A 15,257-nucleotide genomic window follows, 5' to 3' on the forward strand; every position below is an offset into this window, starting at 1 on the left:
CTCAACTGTTGGTACAGGTGATCTTCCACTCTGGTCTTAACTGTTGATGCAGATGATCTTCCACTCTGGTCTCAACTGTTGGTACAGGTGATCTTCCACTCTGGTCTTAACTGTTGATGCAGATGACCTTCCACTCTGGTCTTAACTGTTGATGCAGATGACCTTCCACTCTGGTCTTAACTGTTGGTACAGGTGATCTTCCACTCTGGTCTCAACTGTTGGTACAGGTGACCTTCAACTCTGGTCTCAACTGTTGGTACAGGTGACCTTCCACTCTGGTCTCAACTGTTGGTACAGGTGACCTTCCACTCTGGTCTCAACTGTTGGTACAGGTGACCTTCCACTCTGGTCTCAACTGTTGGTACAGGTGACCTTCCACTCTGGTCTCAACTGTTGGTACAGGTGACCTTCCACTCTGGTCTCAACTGTTGGTACAGGTGACCTTCCACTCTGGTCTTAACTGTTGCTTCTTCTCCTTCGCAGCAAGATTTAAGGTGTTTCTTCTCTTTATATGATAAGATAAGATAAGATGTTTATTCAGGTAAACATACATACATTGAAAATGAGTTACAAACATAATGTCGGACTAATGGATAGAACTAATACATTCAATGCGTGAAGCCACTAATACGCATAGCAAGGTGCAAGGTGTGGGAAAAAACTTAGACTAAAACTTAAGACTAATTGAGATCAAAAGCATAAATTGAATTGAAATAAGGAAAAAAACGAAAAGGAGAATGATAATAATTACATGATGGACGGAACAGCAGAAAATGCACAGAACAGCAGATTTTTTTTTAACTAAATAGACAGAAGATTAAAATTTTCTTTAAGATAAGGTAAATTACAATGTTTTCTCTATGATTATACATGACAGATATGAGCAGTTTAAGCAAGTTGGTCAATAATCAATATTCCTTGAAAATAACAAGACATAGATTGACGTAGGAAATATTTAGGAGGTAAGGTAGGTTGCATGGAGTTTATTAGATAGTACTTAGGTTTTCTCTTAAACTGGTCGAGAGAGGTACAACCTTTGACATGATTGGGAAGGTCGTTCCATGTATTGGGTCCCTTGATTTGCTGAGCATATCTAGTTTGGTTAATTCGCTCTCGTGGAATATCAAATAGGTTTTAAGTTTCTAGTGTGGTGCCCATGGGTTCTGTTACAACATTCAAGGAAGCGTCTAAGCCCTGGATTGACAGTCATTACAGTTCAGAGTTTTATATATATACAGTTATATATAAAAGAGTTTTATATATCTAAAAGATTCATGGTGATTCAACTCTCTGCAAGATTTATGATGTTTCTCTCCCTTCTGCAACATTCATGGTACTGCCTTTCCATATCTGAAAACTTTTTTGATCTTACATTGTTCCCCAGAAATTTATTTGTTCTACATCATGTTCTTTTCCTCCTTTTTTCCCGAAGGGTTCGCAGTGCTCTGTATCCTTCACTGCAAGAGAGAAATTTCAAAGGCTTCAATCCTTCTTCACTCTGGAGGACTGTTTTAAACACTTTTATGGACATACTAGATAAGCAATAATCCATCATGTTATCTTATGCTACCAGTAAAATTTGTAGATACATTTTACTATATGTCTTCAGGTATTAGACTGGAAGCCGAGAGACTCACGCACCCAGCCAAACTATCCAGTCTGCCCTATAAAGGAAGGGGACTCGAGCTGACAATCGTCTGCAGCTTAACTGATGACAGTCCCGACGTCGACTGGTGCTGCCATCTGGCTCGACAACTTTGTCCCCTCTCCAAAAAGTTACATTATCCTTTCCTGAGCTACCAGGGCACTGATCTCACAAGTACGTACGGATGTTTGGATTCTTTGAATAATAAATAATGAACCATTTGATTTGATTCATAATGTGTAATTATTGGCACTTTTTGCTTGCTCATAGTTCTTCCAAAGTAACTGTATGCTTTGTTTAGTCCAACATTTTTTTTAATGCAAGTTATAAGGCTAAGTGGTGATGCATTTTATGATGTGCAAATATATTGCCAAACCATATATACAATTTGTCACATCGATATTTACAGAAGGAATCTTAAATATTTCTTAATGATTAATACATGATAAAACTAGTAAAACTATATTTTAACAATAACCAACAATTTTTAAAAACACTGGCGCATGACACTGTGGATGATGTACTCACCAAGTTGTACTCACCTAGTTTTGCTTGCAGGGGTTGAGCTCTGGCTTTTTATGCCCACCTCTCAACTGTCAATCAATCAACTATTTTTTCCACACAACACACCCCCAGGAAGCAGCCGGTAGTTGCTGTCTAACTCTCAGTGTCTAAATACCTACCTATTTACTGTTACGTGTCTTGTGCTAGGTGAATAGGTGCATCAGGTTGAAAGAAACTCTATCCATTTGTTTCAGCCTCTCCCGGGGATCGATCTCCTGACCCAAGGAGTACGAATCCCGACAGCTGTCCACTTAGCCATCAGGCCACTGTGCCTTTTTGAGTTAGTCTCTCTCTCTCTCTCTCTCTCTCTCTCTCTCTCTCTCTCTCTCTCTCTCTCTCTCTCTCTCTCTCTCTCTCTCTCTCTCTCTCTCTCTCTCTCTCTCTCTCTCTCTCTCTCTCTCTCTCTGTCTGTCTGTCTGTCTGTCTCTCTCTCTCTCTCTCTCTCTCTCTCTCTCTCTCTCTCTCTCTCTCTCTCTCTCTCTCTCTCTCTCTCTCTCTCTCTCTCTCTCTCTCTCTCTCTCTCTCTGTCTCTCTCTCTGTCTCTCTCTCTCTCTCTCTCTCTCTCTCTCTCTCTGTCTCTGTCTCTCTCTCTCTCTCTCTCTCTCTCTCTCTCTCTCTCTCTCTCTCTCTCTCTCTCTTCTCTCTCTGTCTCTCTCTCTCTCTCTCTCTCTCTCTCTCTCTCTCTCTCTCTCTCTCTCTGTCTCTCTCTCTGTCTCTCTCTCTCTCTCTCTCTCTCTCTCTCTCTCTGTCTGTCTGTCTCTCTCTCTCTCTCTCTCTCTCTCTCTCTCTCTCTCTCTCTCTCTCTCTCTCTCTCTCTCTCTCTCTCTCTCTCTCTCTCTCTCTCTCTCTCTCTCGCTCTCTCTCTCTCTCTCTCTCTCTCTCTCTCTCTCTCTCTCTCTCTCTCTCTCTCTCTCTCTCTCTCTCTCTCTCTCTCTCTCTCTCTCTCTCTCTCTCTCTCTCTCTCTCTCTCTCTCTCTCTCTCTCTCTCTCTCTCTCTCTGTGTCTAAAAAAATATAAGGAAATCTAGGGAATTTTCCAGCAACCTTTCACTTATAACATGTGAGGAGGTCACTCATTTGCTCCAATCACTTCTTAATGAGACCAATAGGACTGATACCGATCAGTCTATATTAGTCCTGTACCCCAGACTACTCACCCTGCATAGTTGGTTGGAGCTAACCAAGCATCTGGCCATCAACCTAGGACAAACAAACAAGCATACATTGTCTCTTAGAAATATACTACGCTGTATCCCTACTCATCACCACATTTCACCCTCTTCTTTTCCCCCTCTCACCACATCGTCCCCCTCTTCCCTCCCACACCCCCTTTCCACATCTTCCCACCCTTTCTTTACAACCAATCTCCCTTCCTTCCCCTTTTCACTCCAACATCAAACATACCAACATTTCGATTTATATATATAGACAGGGTACTTGGCTGCTTCTGGGTCTCTTCATCCCTCTTTTCACCCTTTACCCCTCTTCCACACCCTTCACCGCATTTCTGGGAAATTTGCCAGTGGGATTGTTTATATATTAATTTATGTATTTAAATTAATTATGTTCTAATTTGCTATAAAATTATTTAATTATTCAATTTTACTGTATAGAGTTATTTATCTCACTAATAAACTCGTCACAAACTTGGGGGAGGGTGGTGGGGTATCTATAATTTCAGCTAAACAGGAATTACCTTGTTAGTTGCCTCATAAGTGTTTTCTTAGTTAAAGTAAGTAATTATGAAAAGAAGGCACCAAACTAGTAAGGCTATGTAGCACCATCAAATGTGCGGAATAATCACAGGGCGCTAAATTCCACCAAGGATGCCAATACGAGAACAGAAACGCATAGGGCGAACGATATCAAAAGTATTCGATTCGCCAAGAATTCTATCGAGGGACAAGCGACCGCGAGGGACAGTCAGAAAGCAAGACTCATGCTCGTCTTGGAAGTCAGGACATTCAACTAAGATATGCACGACGATAAGAGGGACAATGCAATTTAGACAATAAGGAGCAAGGCAGCGCTCCATCAAGTGACTGTGAGTTAAGCGTGTATGGCCAATATGCAACCTTGCCAGAGCCGTTTCCCATCGCCGTTTATGGTGATAGGAGGAAGGTCATGAGGACACGCTACTTTTAAGAGTGAGCAGTTTGTAACCAGTAACAGAAGACCAACAATCCTGCCAACGAGTAAGGATAGAGGAATGAATTACTGGGTAAAAGTTAGAATAAGGAATACCTTTATGGAAGATAGGACAAGAGTGGACAGCTTCCCTAGCGGCAGCGTCCGTATGCTCATTTAAAGAGAGACCAGTATGGCTTGGAACACAGCAAAATTCAACTGACTTAAATTTACTGGAAATAAAAAACAGCCAATGTTGAATCTCGACGACCGCTGGATGGACCGGATTAAAGGACCCAAGATCCATGGAGGGCACTACGAGAGTCAACGACAACCACAAACGAAGATTTACAACGAAAAAGCAGGAGACGAAGAGCATAGAGAATAGCATAAGGTTCTGCTGTGCAGATGGTGGTCTCCGGAGGTAGGTGACACATATAAGTGAGGTCAGGAAAAACAACAGAGTAGCCCACACCGTCCGCAGACTTCGACCCATCAGTGAAGATGGAAACGGAGCGGGATTGCGAAGAAAAATGCTCAAGGAAAATGCGTTTCATAACTGTAGGAGGGGTAAAAGCTTTAGTGATGCGGGTCAAGGATGTACTAAACTTCGGAAGGGGGACTCCACGGGGGCAAGGAAGGAACAATAAGAGGAGAAATATTAGAAATACGAACCGAAAGAGAATCCTGTAAGCGATATAACCGGACAGAAAGAAGAGGGAGGTGGGGAAGATGAACAGGAACCACAGGAGGGGTAGAAGTTAAATCACAACAGAGGCGAGAGGAAGGATGTTGCAAGGACCGCGCAAGATAGCGAAGACAGTAGCGATCACGGTGGCCCTGGACAGATATTAAGCCAGTGTCAACATTCAAGCTGAGGGCGGGAGTCGAACGAAAGGGACCAGAGCTCTGGCGCATCCCAGTATGGGGGCAAAGCATGAAGACAGTGAAGAGTAGAAGGAGAAGCAGACGAGTAAGCTGGGCAAACATAATCGAGTTTATACAGGACGAGAGAGGAATGTAAAACGAGGAGAGTGCGCCTATCCATTTCCCAAGAAGTACAGGGCAAAACCTTAAGGAGGCTAAGGGCCTTAGAGCATTCAACTCTGAGGTAAGAAATATGGGGCGACCAAGACAAACGGGTGTCAAAGATTAACCCCCAAAGCTTAGAGGAATCCTTGTACTCGAGGGAATGACCATAGAGCAACAGAGAGGGACGAAGAACGACATGCTTCCGAGTAAAAGTCACAGCATAAGTCTTAGACGTAGAGAACCGGAAGCCATGATCGGTGGCCCAAGGCGACACGGCATCAGTCGCAAGTTGAAGCCGCCGTTTAAGGAGTGGCGAATCATCACCCCGACAGCAAAGGGAAAGATCGTCGACTTAGAGAGCGGAGAAGACGCCAGAAGGAAGGGGGGGAGGAAAGAAGACCATTGAGGGCAAATAGAAAAAGAGTAGTGCTCAGAACACTACCTTGGGGTACACCCTCATATTGCCGAAAAGGGGAAGAGAGAGAGTGGTACCAAGCCTCACTCGAAAGGAACGACGAGTGAGGAAGCTTCGAAGAAAGAGAGGGAGATACCACGAAGGCCAAAAGAATGAAGTTGGGACAGAATATGATTTCTCCAGGTGTTGTTGTAAGCCTTTTCCAGGTCAAAAAAGACGGCAACAATGGAGGTCTTCGCAGCATTAGCAGTACGAATATAAACCTCCAAATTCACCAAGACATCTGCTGTGCTGCGACACTTGCGAAAACCAAATTGAGAAGGGGAGAGGAGGTGATGGTGTTCCAGGAACCACATCAGACGAACGGTAACCATACGTTAAAGAGTTTGCAGACACAACTCGTGAGGGTATTAGGGCGAAAGTCCTTAGGGGATCCCAAGAGACCCGGGTTTCCGAACAGGGAGGACCACAGCATCGAGCCAGTCGACTCCCAGTAACTGACGACGGCGACTCCCAGACCCGATTATACAGACTCAGTAAATACTGAGACGTGCACGGAGGGAGCCGTCGAAGTATCTCATAATGAATGCCATCGGAGCCCGCTGCCATAGAACCGCAGAGCCAAGGCAGACTGAAGTTCAGAGAGAGAGAGAGAAGGGTTGATGAGATGCCTGAGATGCGTGCAGAAATCTAAAGGACGAGATTCAAGAACAGGCGAACGAAGAAGGAAAGATTGAGAAAGATAAGAACCAGAGCTAACAGAAGAAAAGTGGGGACCCAGTTCAGTCGCGACCTGCAACAGGTCCGCCACAAGAGTACCACGGAGGTTAAGGGCTGGCGAGACATCGAGAACAAACTTACCTGCAATCTTGCAGATATGCTTCCAGATCTGCGGCAGAGAAGTTTTGGACATAATGGTGGAAACATAAACTTCCAACACTCACACTTAGCTATACGGATTGTCTTACGGACCACCACAATCGCCTTCCGAAACAAAGGAAAAGAATCAGTCGTCTGCCGGCGGCAGTATCTCTTCCTTGCTGCACACTTACAGCGGACAGTCCGAGCATAATCCACATTCTACCAGGGAACGCACTTCCGCGTTCCTCGAGAGGAAGAGCGAGGGATAGAGCAGAGGGCAACGTCTAAGACAGTGTCATGAAAAAGGAGAAGGGCGTGAGGGAGAGGCAGAATGGAAAGGTCGGAGAGAGCAGCACGGAGGATAAATAGTTTCTAGTCTGCCTTTACAAACTGCCACCTAGGGAAGGAGAGGGGAGGGTGAAAAGAGAAAAAGGTAACAAGGATGGGGAAATGGTCACTGCCGTGGAGGTCATCAAGAACTCGACAATTGAAATCACCCAGCATGAGTACAGGCTCTTGCAAGGAGTCCAGAAGGTGTTTAAGATCGGGAAGAGAAAGCCGGACATTTGAGGGGAGATAAATAGAACAAACCGTTTACCATTTATGCACAAAGACACGTGCAGCAGAACATTGGAGAGGCGACGGAAAAAGTAAGGGGACAGAGGGAACATCAGAACGAATGAAGAGAGCAGAAGAGTTATGCAAAAGCATAACATAAACAAAGCATAACAAAAGCATAACTTTCTCTCCCATTTTCCGGGGAGGGAATAGCCACGGAAGCAACCAGGATGAGCACCAAGAATCAGCTCCTGGAGACAAAGAGGGGCGAAAACTGCGAAATCAGAAGTTGGAGTTCATGGAAATTGGCATAATAACCACGAATATTACATTGAAGAATAGACATTGACAAAAAGAGAATGGACAGCAACAGAGAACAATGAAGAAACAAAGGTTAAGCAGTAACACAGCACGTTAAGGAAGCACAGGATCAGGGTCAATGAAATCAGGGTTAGGGGGGCATGGGCAAACTGAGTAAGGATGGAGGGAAGGGAGCGGACGAACAGACCAGACGCGGACGAGCAGGGTCAGGAGGAGGAGAAGGAGACAACCGAGGGACAAGGACAGCAGTAAGAGGAGGAGGGGCAGAAACTGGAAGGTGCATCTCAGCAAGGGCAGCAACGGAGAGGGAGGCAGGGCTAAAGAAACCTCCATAGCGGGAACAGGGAGCGCGACCACCGTAACGGAAGGGGAAGAAGCGATAGAGTCAGAAGTGGGGGGGAGGAAGAAAGCAAATCTTTCTTACCCGCCGGGGAGGAGGAAGGAGATGAGCCAGGATTTCGCTTCTGACTCAAAGAGACAGGCGTTCCAGCAACAACGTACTGGGCAACAGACTCGAGCGTCTCAACAGGAGAAGAAGGAAAGCAAACAACACGATGACCGCTGAGAGAGTGATGGACATCAGCCCACACAGATAGGCGGCGCAGAGAGCTAAGAGACGGAGGAGAAGGATGGGAAGGAGGAATGGAGGGAGAGGAGAAAGAAGACACAGGAGACAAGACAGACTGGGTAGAAAGAAGGGGAACCCCCGACAGAGAACTAGGAGGGGGATCCGTTGGGACAGAACGTAAAGGAACAGGGGAGGAGGCGGTGGGCGTGTCCGGGTTTAAGGCCTGGAAATGGTTGTGAGACTGATGAAGGTGGGAAGGACGAGGAGAGGAAGGGTGCAACACGCGAGCATAAGAGACGCCAGCGAAAGGGGGGGAGACGGCGAACTTGGCGCCTCGCCTCAGGAAAAGACAAACGTTCCCGGTGCTTCAAGTTGAGGACGGCTGCCTCAAGCTTGTAATGTATACACGCGCGGGAGAAGGTAGGGTGTGCCTCACCCGCAATTGAGTCAGCGAGCCTGGGGAGAAGTGCACTCCGACTTAGTCGGAGTGCTCTTCTAAACCACTAACCTTTGGCCCCACACATGAGACAGAGAGAGACAGTATAGGAGCATCGGAGAGCACCATGCCCAAACTTCCAGCACTTATTACAGAGCCGAGGAGAGGGAATGTACTCCTGGACGGAGCACCTGGCACCAGCAGAAATGACAGAGGGCAGAAGGATCCTACCATCAAAGGTAATTTTCACAACCCGAAGGGGCTGACGGCGACGACCACAAGGGGCATGAGTAAACGTGTCCACCTGGAGGACAGAATGGCCCTGGGCTTTGAGGATATGCTGAATATCTTCGAGGCTGTCCCGTAGATTCCGATAACACCGATTGCAATATGGTGTGGGAGGAGAACGGTGCCTACACTGGCATTTAACCAATCGTTCTTGGAGACCCGAACAGAGGTCTCACCAAGGCAGGATAAGGCGACCAAACTGGTGGCTGCATCCTGAGAAGGAGCAGCAACGACACGCATACCGAGACGAGTGGGGTTGAAAGTAACAGAGGCATCTACTGAATCAACAAGGTGCCTATGGAGGGAGAAATCGTCACAAGGAGTAGAATCCAGATGGAGAAGATCAAAGTATTTAGACCACGAAGCGGGACCAAATAAGGTATGGAACGCAGTAGTATGGGAAGAGATCAAGTGGGGTTCGGTCGCCCGCCCCACGAGTCCGAGAAGGTATAAGCGGAACATTATTTGACATTAAAACAAGGAAAGAATTTCATTCACGAATGTGCCCCCACACCAACCACGGAGCCACAATTAGAGGATAGGACACCCAACAAGATACATGTTGCCGGTCTTGCCGGGGCCCACAGGGGTATGTCGTGAGTATAGTCCCCACTAATGCCACCTTAAGAAAGATCAGTCCATCGAGATCGGGTTCAGTGACGAAAGAAGGATTGACAATAAAAGTGCCCACCCCTCGCTCGTTACCACAGTTCTACGGGTGAGAGAGTATGCCTCTTCAAACACCCGGGCATCAAAATAAAAGAAAGTCAAAAGTATAATCAAGACGGGCAAAAGGTCGGCGGGAAATGACGATGAGAAAGGAGAAGAGAGAGAGGGGGGGGGGGTGAGAAACGAAATAGAAGGAAATGGAAAAGGGGTCCGGCAAAATTTGAAAAGACAGCAGCAGGAGCACAAGGCTACAAATGAACTGAGGACTGTCCCATGGAGCATCACACCCCAGCAGCCGCCCACCAAGCCTCCTCACGGCAACAATGGGCCGGACAGGGAGGGGGTTTCTTAGTTAAAGTTAACTAAAATTATTCTATTGGTAACGTCTACTAATTATTAGTTATACTCTTTATAATACAAAAACATAGCTTAGTTGTTACAATAGTAGACACTCTAGGTAGCCAAGCCAGACTCAAGTCAGTCACATGGGCATGGTGTCTCTAGTTAGTATGGCCGACCACGTTCAATCACATGGCTGTGGCATCTCTAGGCGACGATCAACAAGTTGTGACCTCTACACGGTTCAATTTACCCTTTGGTTGTCATAGGGCCTATGTCATAACCGAGTCAGTATATAAATAAATGGAAGAGCTCTAACACTAAAATATTAAATCGGAAACATTGACTTCCAGGAACTGATGGTATTGATCCGAGCTGCACAAATTCACAAGAATAACTTGTAATTAAACAATACTCCTGATGACAGTCGTCACGTCTGTTCAGTCCCGAATTCAATAGGCAGTCCTCCTCCTGGGACTGGTAGGGACCTCCGTCCCCAAATTAGTTTTCACTGATCCCCAAAAGTAGTTATATTTAATTTATTTAAGTACTAATAATTAAATATTAATTATTAGTACCCCCAGTCCTCAGACTGATGCCTTTCGAGTTGTAATGAGTAATTAGATTTTTGTTCGAGAGGATTGTGGTGACGTTTTCTAGAGAGAAATTTTCAAGTACGCCCTTCTTTTAGGGCTAACAAATATAATTTAATTTATAATGTGGTTGACACAAAAGCAGCAGTAATTTTTTACTGCATGTTGTGTTAAAGAATTTAGATGTGATGTGGGACGTTTTCTCACATAATTCCCCGTGGGGGAGGGAAGGGAGAAACATGGGTCGGAGTTCACTGTTTAGAACTGACTAAACACTTTATTACTCTGTCAGAATTATTAAAATATTGCTTTAATATAGTTTTGCACTTCTGTGTGGCAGTTCGTACGGGATAACATCTCGAACTGGAATTTCAGGTTGTGGAGGACTTTGGGCGATTTCATCTCTCGCTAACTCCAATGGTACTAGCTTTTCCAGTGTCTTGAGGCTAGGGGTGCCTTTGCACTTCACTTTTACTATCCTCATGATGGACAGAAACAATACGATCTAGTTGTCACTCTGAGCGTGGACTGTCACTGTCCACCAAAACAACATGGCCAGGCATATATTGTATTCTATTATTAGGGTTATTTAGCCCATAGTGGTACACATGTAGAGCAGTTAAATATTCTCGAGTCCAAACTTCATTCCATCACCTTATCACTCTGGACAGGTGTTTATAACTCTGAATCAAGTCGCTCTTCCCAACATGTGAAGAATCTCCTGGTCACTCATCAGAGAGGGATGAAATAGGATTTAGAGGGCCTCCATACATCAGATGAGATGCACTCAGTGATTCATGTTGTGAGTTATGGTCAGAGAGGTAAGTCAGGGGTCAGTTAAAGCCACTCAAGACTCAGTTTATGTTAAAGGATGAGAAAGGGTTTGGAGCTCCTGGAGATTGATTTTTGGCGATGCAGGGTTTTCCTTGGGCAGAGTTTTACTATACCAACCATTTGCTGGTAGAACCTTCCGTGTCACGGTGCTCTGTGTGGTATGACTTTCCAGTAACACTGCTGTTGATTAAGGGTAGTGCGAACAACTGGGTGATCCCAGAAATCCCTCATGCATGCTTCTCCTGCCACCAAGTTGGACCCATTGTCTGAGATCATCAACTTGGGGCAGGATCGATGGGCTGCGAACTTGAGAAAAGCCTGGATGAATGACTCTACACTTATGACAAGAGTCACCTTTAAATAGACTCCTAATGTGTTGGCACATGTAAAAAGGAAGATGAACGCCTTCACTGGGATTTTATCCCAGGTGCCAGTTGGGGTCATTGCTCCTGTGAAGTCCACCCCAGTGGTCTCAAAAGAACGAATTTGAACAACCCGTTCCTTAGGGAGTGATGGAGGTCTTGGATAAGGGCACATCCGAATGTTGTACCTCTGGCAAACAACACAGGATATAAGTATCGACTTTAGAGTCTGACGACCTTGAGGAAGCAAATACTGCTATCTTATGGAGGTGAGGGTATCCAGACCCCACCATGGAGTGTGCAGCGCTTGTGGATATGAAGCATAAACAATCTGCATATTCAGTGATTCCTGGGATGAAATCAAAGATGTTTAACTTCTAGGTCATCATTTGTGTGCTGAACTCGTCCCCCGCAACGCAAAATGTTGAGGTTGTCTGGGTCAATCTAGAGAGCCAGATTATTGCTGGTTTTAGGTGGGAAGTTTTCATAATCCTCGCCATATGTTTGTACCTAGGCTTGTTTACCCAATACTTTAGAGAACTGGGAAATTTATGTTTGACTCCAATCCATTGTAGAAAATCAAACACGTTTTGTGTGACTCTTAGAAGTTTATTTAGTTCAGAATTCTGAGTGCAATCAATTACTGAAGTCAAGCGTGGCTCTGGGATCTCAGTGGGAGCAGTGACATTGGTCACGATGACTTGTGGCTTTTGTTTAGGCCACTGGTCACTGACTAGCCACTGAGGTCCATGGAACCACATCTTGGCTTTAGATAATTGTTTTAAGGTCAGACCTCTGAGGAGATATTGTTATGAACCCCAGGTAACGTGATGTTAGCCTCACAAGATCTTCCTTGTGAGAGTTATTCTACACACCTGACTGTATGTAGGAGTCAGGGGAAGGAAGCAAACTAAGCAAACATCAGTAAATTAAGACTGAAGAGAGGCAAGCAGAGGACGTGCATCTTATAGATGCGAGGTGAGATAAGATGTCGACATTATGTTACGTGACGTGACGTTGGAGAAGGTCATGAAGAACACTTCACGATGAAAGATTATATCTCTCGGTTTAAGAGTTTGAGTAAAGGCTGCTTGTACAAAATGTGAGGAAGCTGCCGAGGACGGCGTACAACATTTCTGTGCTCGTGAAAGATATTAGATGCGGCCAGAGCTTAATTTATAGATGAAGCCTATATAGTGGTCATGACCTGTGAGGGGCCCTACTGAGAGATACCCTTTGAGCAGATGAAATAGAGCAGGTGTTTCTGTGTGAAACATGCAAGGCGACTCTGCATACTCAAGTGGGGACTGAAAGAAACATTTAGAGACAGTCCAAGAGGACTTATGGATGACTTGGGTGAGCACCTTATTTGGGGCTTCGTCGGAAAAGCGACGTCGCATTATTCTTTCTGCGGTAAGCGCTCTATATATTATATTATAATGCTAGTAATTGCTTGATCGTATGCCCAGCGATCATTGAAAACGTTAGTGAATATAGGTTAGAGATTTCATGAAAACAGTGAGAGTATATAGAGAGTTCGAGATGATTGGTCATGATGGGGGCAAGAGAGATACTTGCCAGCTCGCCGGAAGTCAGTGAGTGACTGATGAGGGTAGAGCTTTGGCACCCCTTCGGAGGAGAATTTCAGTATGAACTCGTCCAAACATGGGGGGCATACCCACCATGGTAGGACCAGCACCGAGTGGGGCGTCTGATGATAAATTTTAATATTTTTAAATATGTTATTTATACTGTATTAGGAAAATATGTTATTATGGTATGGAAATGGAATTACAGGTTTGTATATGGGGAAGTTCGTGGATGAACTTCGTGTCTGGTGAAGATTGGGTAGAGTAGAACTTTAAATGAGGAGTAGAACTTCAAGTTTAAAATGGAACTTCAATTATAGAGTGGAACTTCAGTGGTAGAGTGGAACTTCAAGTGTAGTGGAGCTACACATTTTTTGGTGAAGCCGCGTAGAGGAACTTCACAGGTATTAAGTGGGACTTCAAGTAGCAGCAAATATTGAAGAGACTGCAGGAGTACCTACCTCATATGAAGAACCTTAGACGGATATTCTTAGTGGTGGGCCTCAGGACGTAGAACAGAGAGTTATTTAGACACTATGATATATTTGAGGGAGTGCATGAATGCATATGGCATGAGTCACGAAGAGTAAGGTGAAAAAGTTATTAATTTCCCGATGCATACAGGGAAACCCCATACAGCCCGGGTTAATGGAATGTTTATTTCCAATGAAGTGTGGATGACAATTTATATGACATTGGTGTGGGGTCAGTAATTCCTCTGGGCTTCAGTAGTAATCAGGGAAATTCGAAAAATCCAGTTTGGTAGCAAGATGCTGCTTCTGGAATCTTTCCTTTATGAGACTGCTCATAGCCCAGTCGATAGAGCATCGGCCTCACATGCATGTAATCCATGGTTCGAGACCCATACAGCCCAGGTGAATGGAATATATATAACAACCATTACAAGTAAAATAAAAAAAAACACCAGTTGGATACATTAATAAATGTCACAAACAGGTTCAATCATTGATGCAAGTCAAACACTTCCTCGAACGTCTCCGAGGTTGGACGCGTGCCCCAGATGCAGTATGCCTCTTCCCTCAGAATTGCGACACTGAAACGCTGGAACAAGAAGCTTTTCGCTCTTTGATCTTTCGTAACACTGATCAGTTTGTTGCCCAGTTCCTTCAGGAAGTTCATGAATCAAGGGTCTCCGAGCCAATCGAAGCAAAGCTGTAGCAGTGTGCCAGACCTCTGTATTTCATGGCTTTCTCTGTTTCCCTGAAAGAAGCAGCGCCATCACCTTCGCTTGTGCTGTGTTGGAGGTAGGTACTGGCCACTGTGGTATGTACTGGCATTTGTAGTCCCACACCTCTTGCTTGCCATCCTTCCATGGAAGCATGGTGACTCCGCCTAGATGTTCCTGAGGTTCGTTGGGTCTAAATAGGTGTGGTTCTCTTTGAGCTTCGCAGCGGGTTGTGACGAGGCTCCTCTTGATGATGTCGTTGACTTCTTCATGTCCTGCAATCTTACGTTGTGATTTACAACACACCAGACCATGATGGCCATAAACAGGCGATGAGTCACAATAACGTGGCTAAAGTAAGTTGACTAGACCACACACTAGAAGGTAAAGGGACGACGACGTTTCGGTCCGTCCTGGACCATTCTCAAGTCGATTGTCTTGAGAATGGTCCAGGTCCTTGTCTTGAGAATGGTCCTTGCACAATCGACTTGGGAATGGTCCAGGACGGACCGAAACGTCGTCGTCCCTTCACCTTCTAGTGTGTGGTCTGATCAACATGATGACCATAATGGTCTGACACCATGCTTCCGCAGATGCACCTGTGTTCAGTAAGGATGGGGGCGACGAGGCAAAGGGCAACTCCAATACAGAGGTGTCATGATCAAGGCAAGTTTCCAGAGCTTAATTTAGCACAGCAAATAAATAATCCTCGGCATGCAGTGCTGTTACCGCTAGGAGGCAGGCTTTGTTCTCACCAGATTCTTTTTCAAGCATTGCTGTGGCAGTTATTTCCATTTTGGAGCTATCTCAGTGGGCCTGTCTGTGGTCTTTTGGGGCTTGTGGTTAGGCTAAAGGGTGTGCAATGTTTTCC

General features: G+C 45.3%; 1 protein-coding gene across 2 annotated transcripts in view; it reads left to right on the top strand.

Annotated features, from left to right (window-relative positions):
* Positions 1 to 15,257, top strand: part of LOC138350676 (uncharacterized) — a 73,529-nt gene that overhangs the window by 31,008 nt on the left and 27,264 nt on the right. For both annotated transcript variants that reach the window (XM_069301901.1, XM_069301900.1), the window contains exon 2: positions 1,610 to 1,819. In XM_069301901.1, the coding sequence (XP_069158002.1) occupies positions 1,610 to 1,819 (210 nt within the window). The remainder of the gene's footprint in view (positions 1 to 1,609; positions 1,820 to 15,257) is intronic.

This window comes from Procambarus clarkii, chromosome 46, assembly GCF_040958095.1.
Source record: "Procambarus clarkii isolate CNS0578487 chromosome 46, FALCON_Pclarkii_2.0, whole genome shotgun sequence".
NCBI classification, from domain to species: domain Eukaryota; kingdom Metazoa; phylum Arthropoda; class Malacostraca; order Decapoda; family Cambaridae; genus Procambarus; species Procambarus clarkii.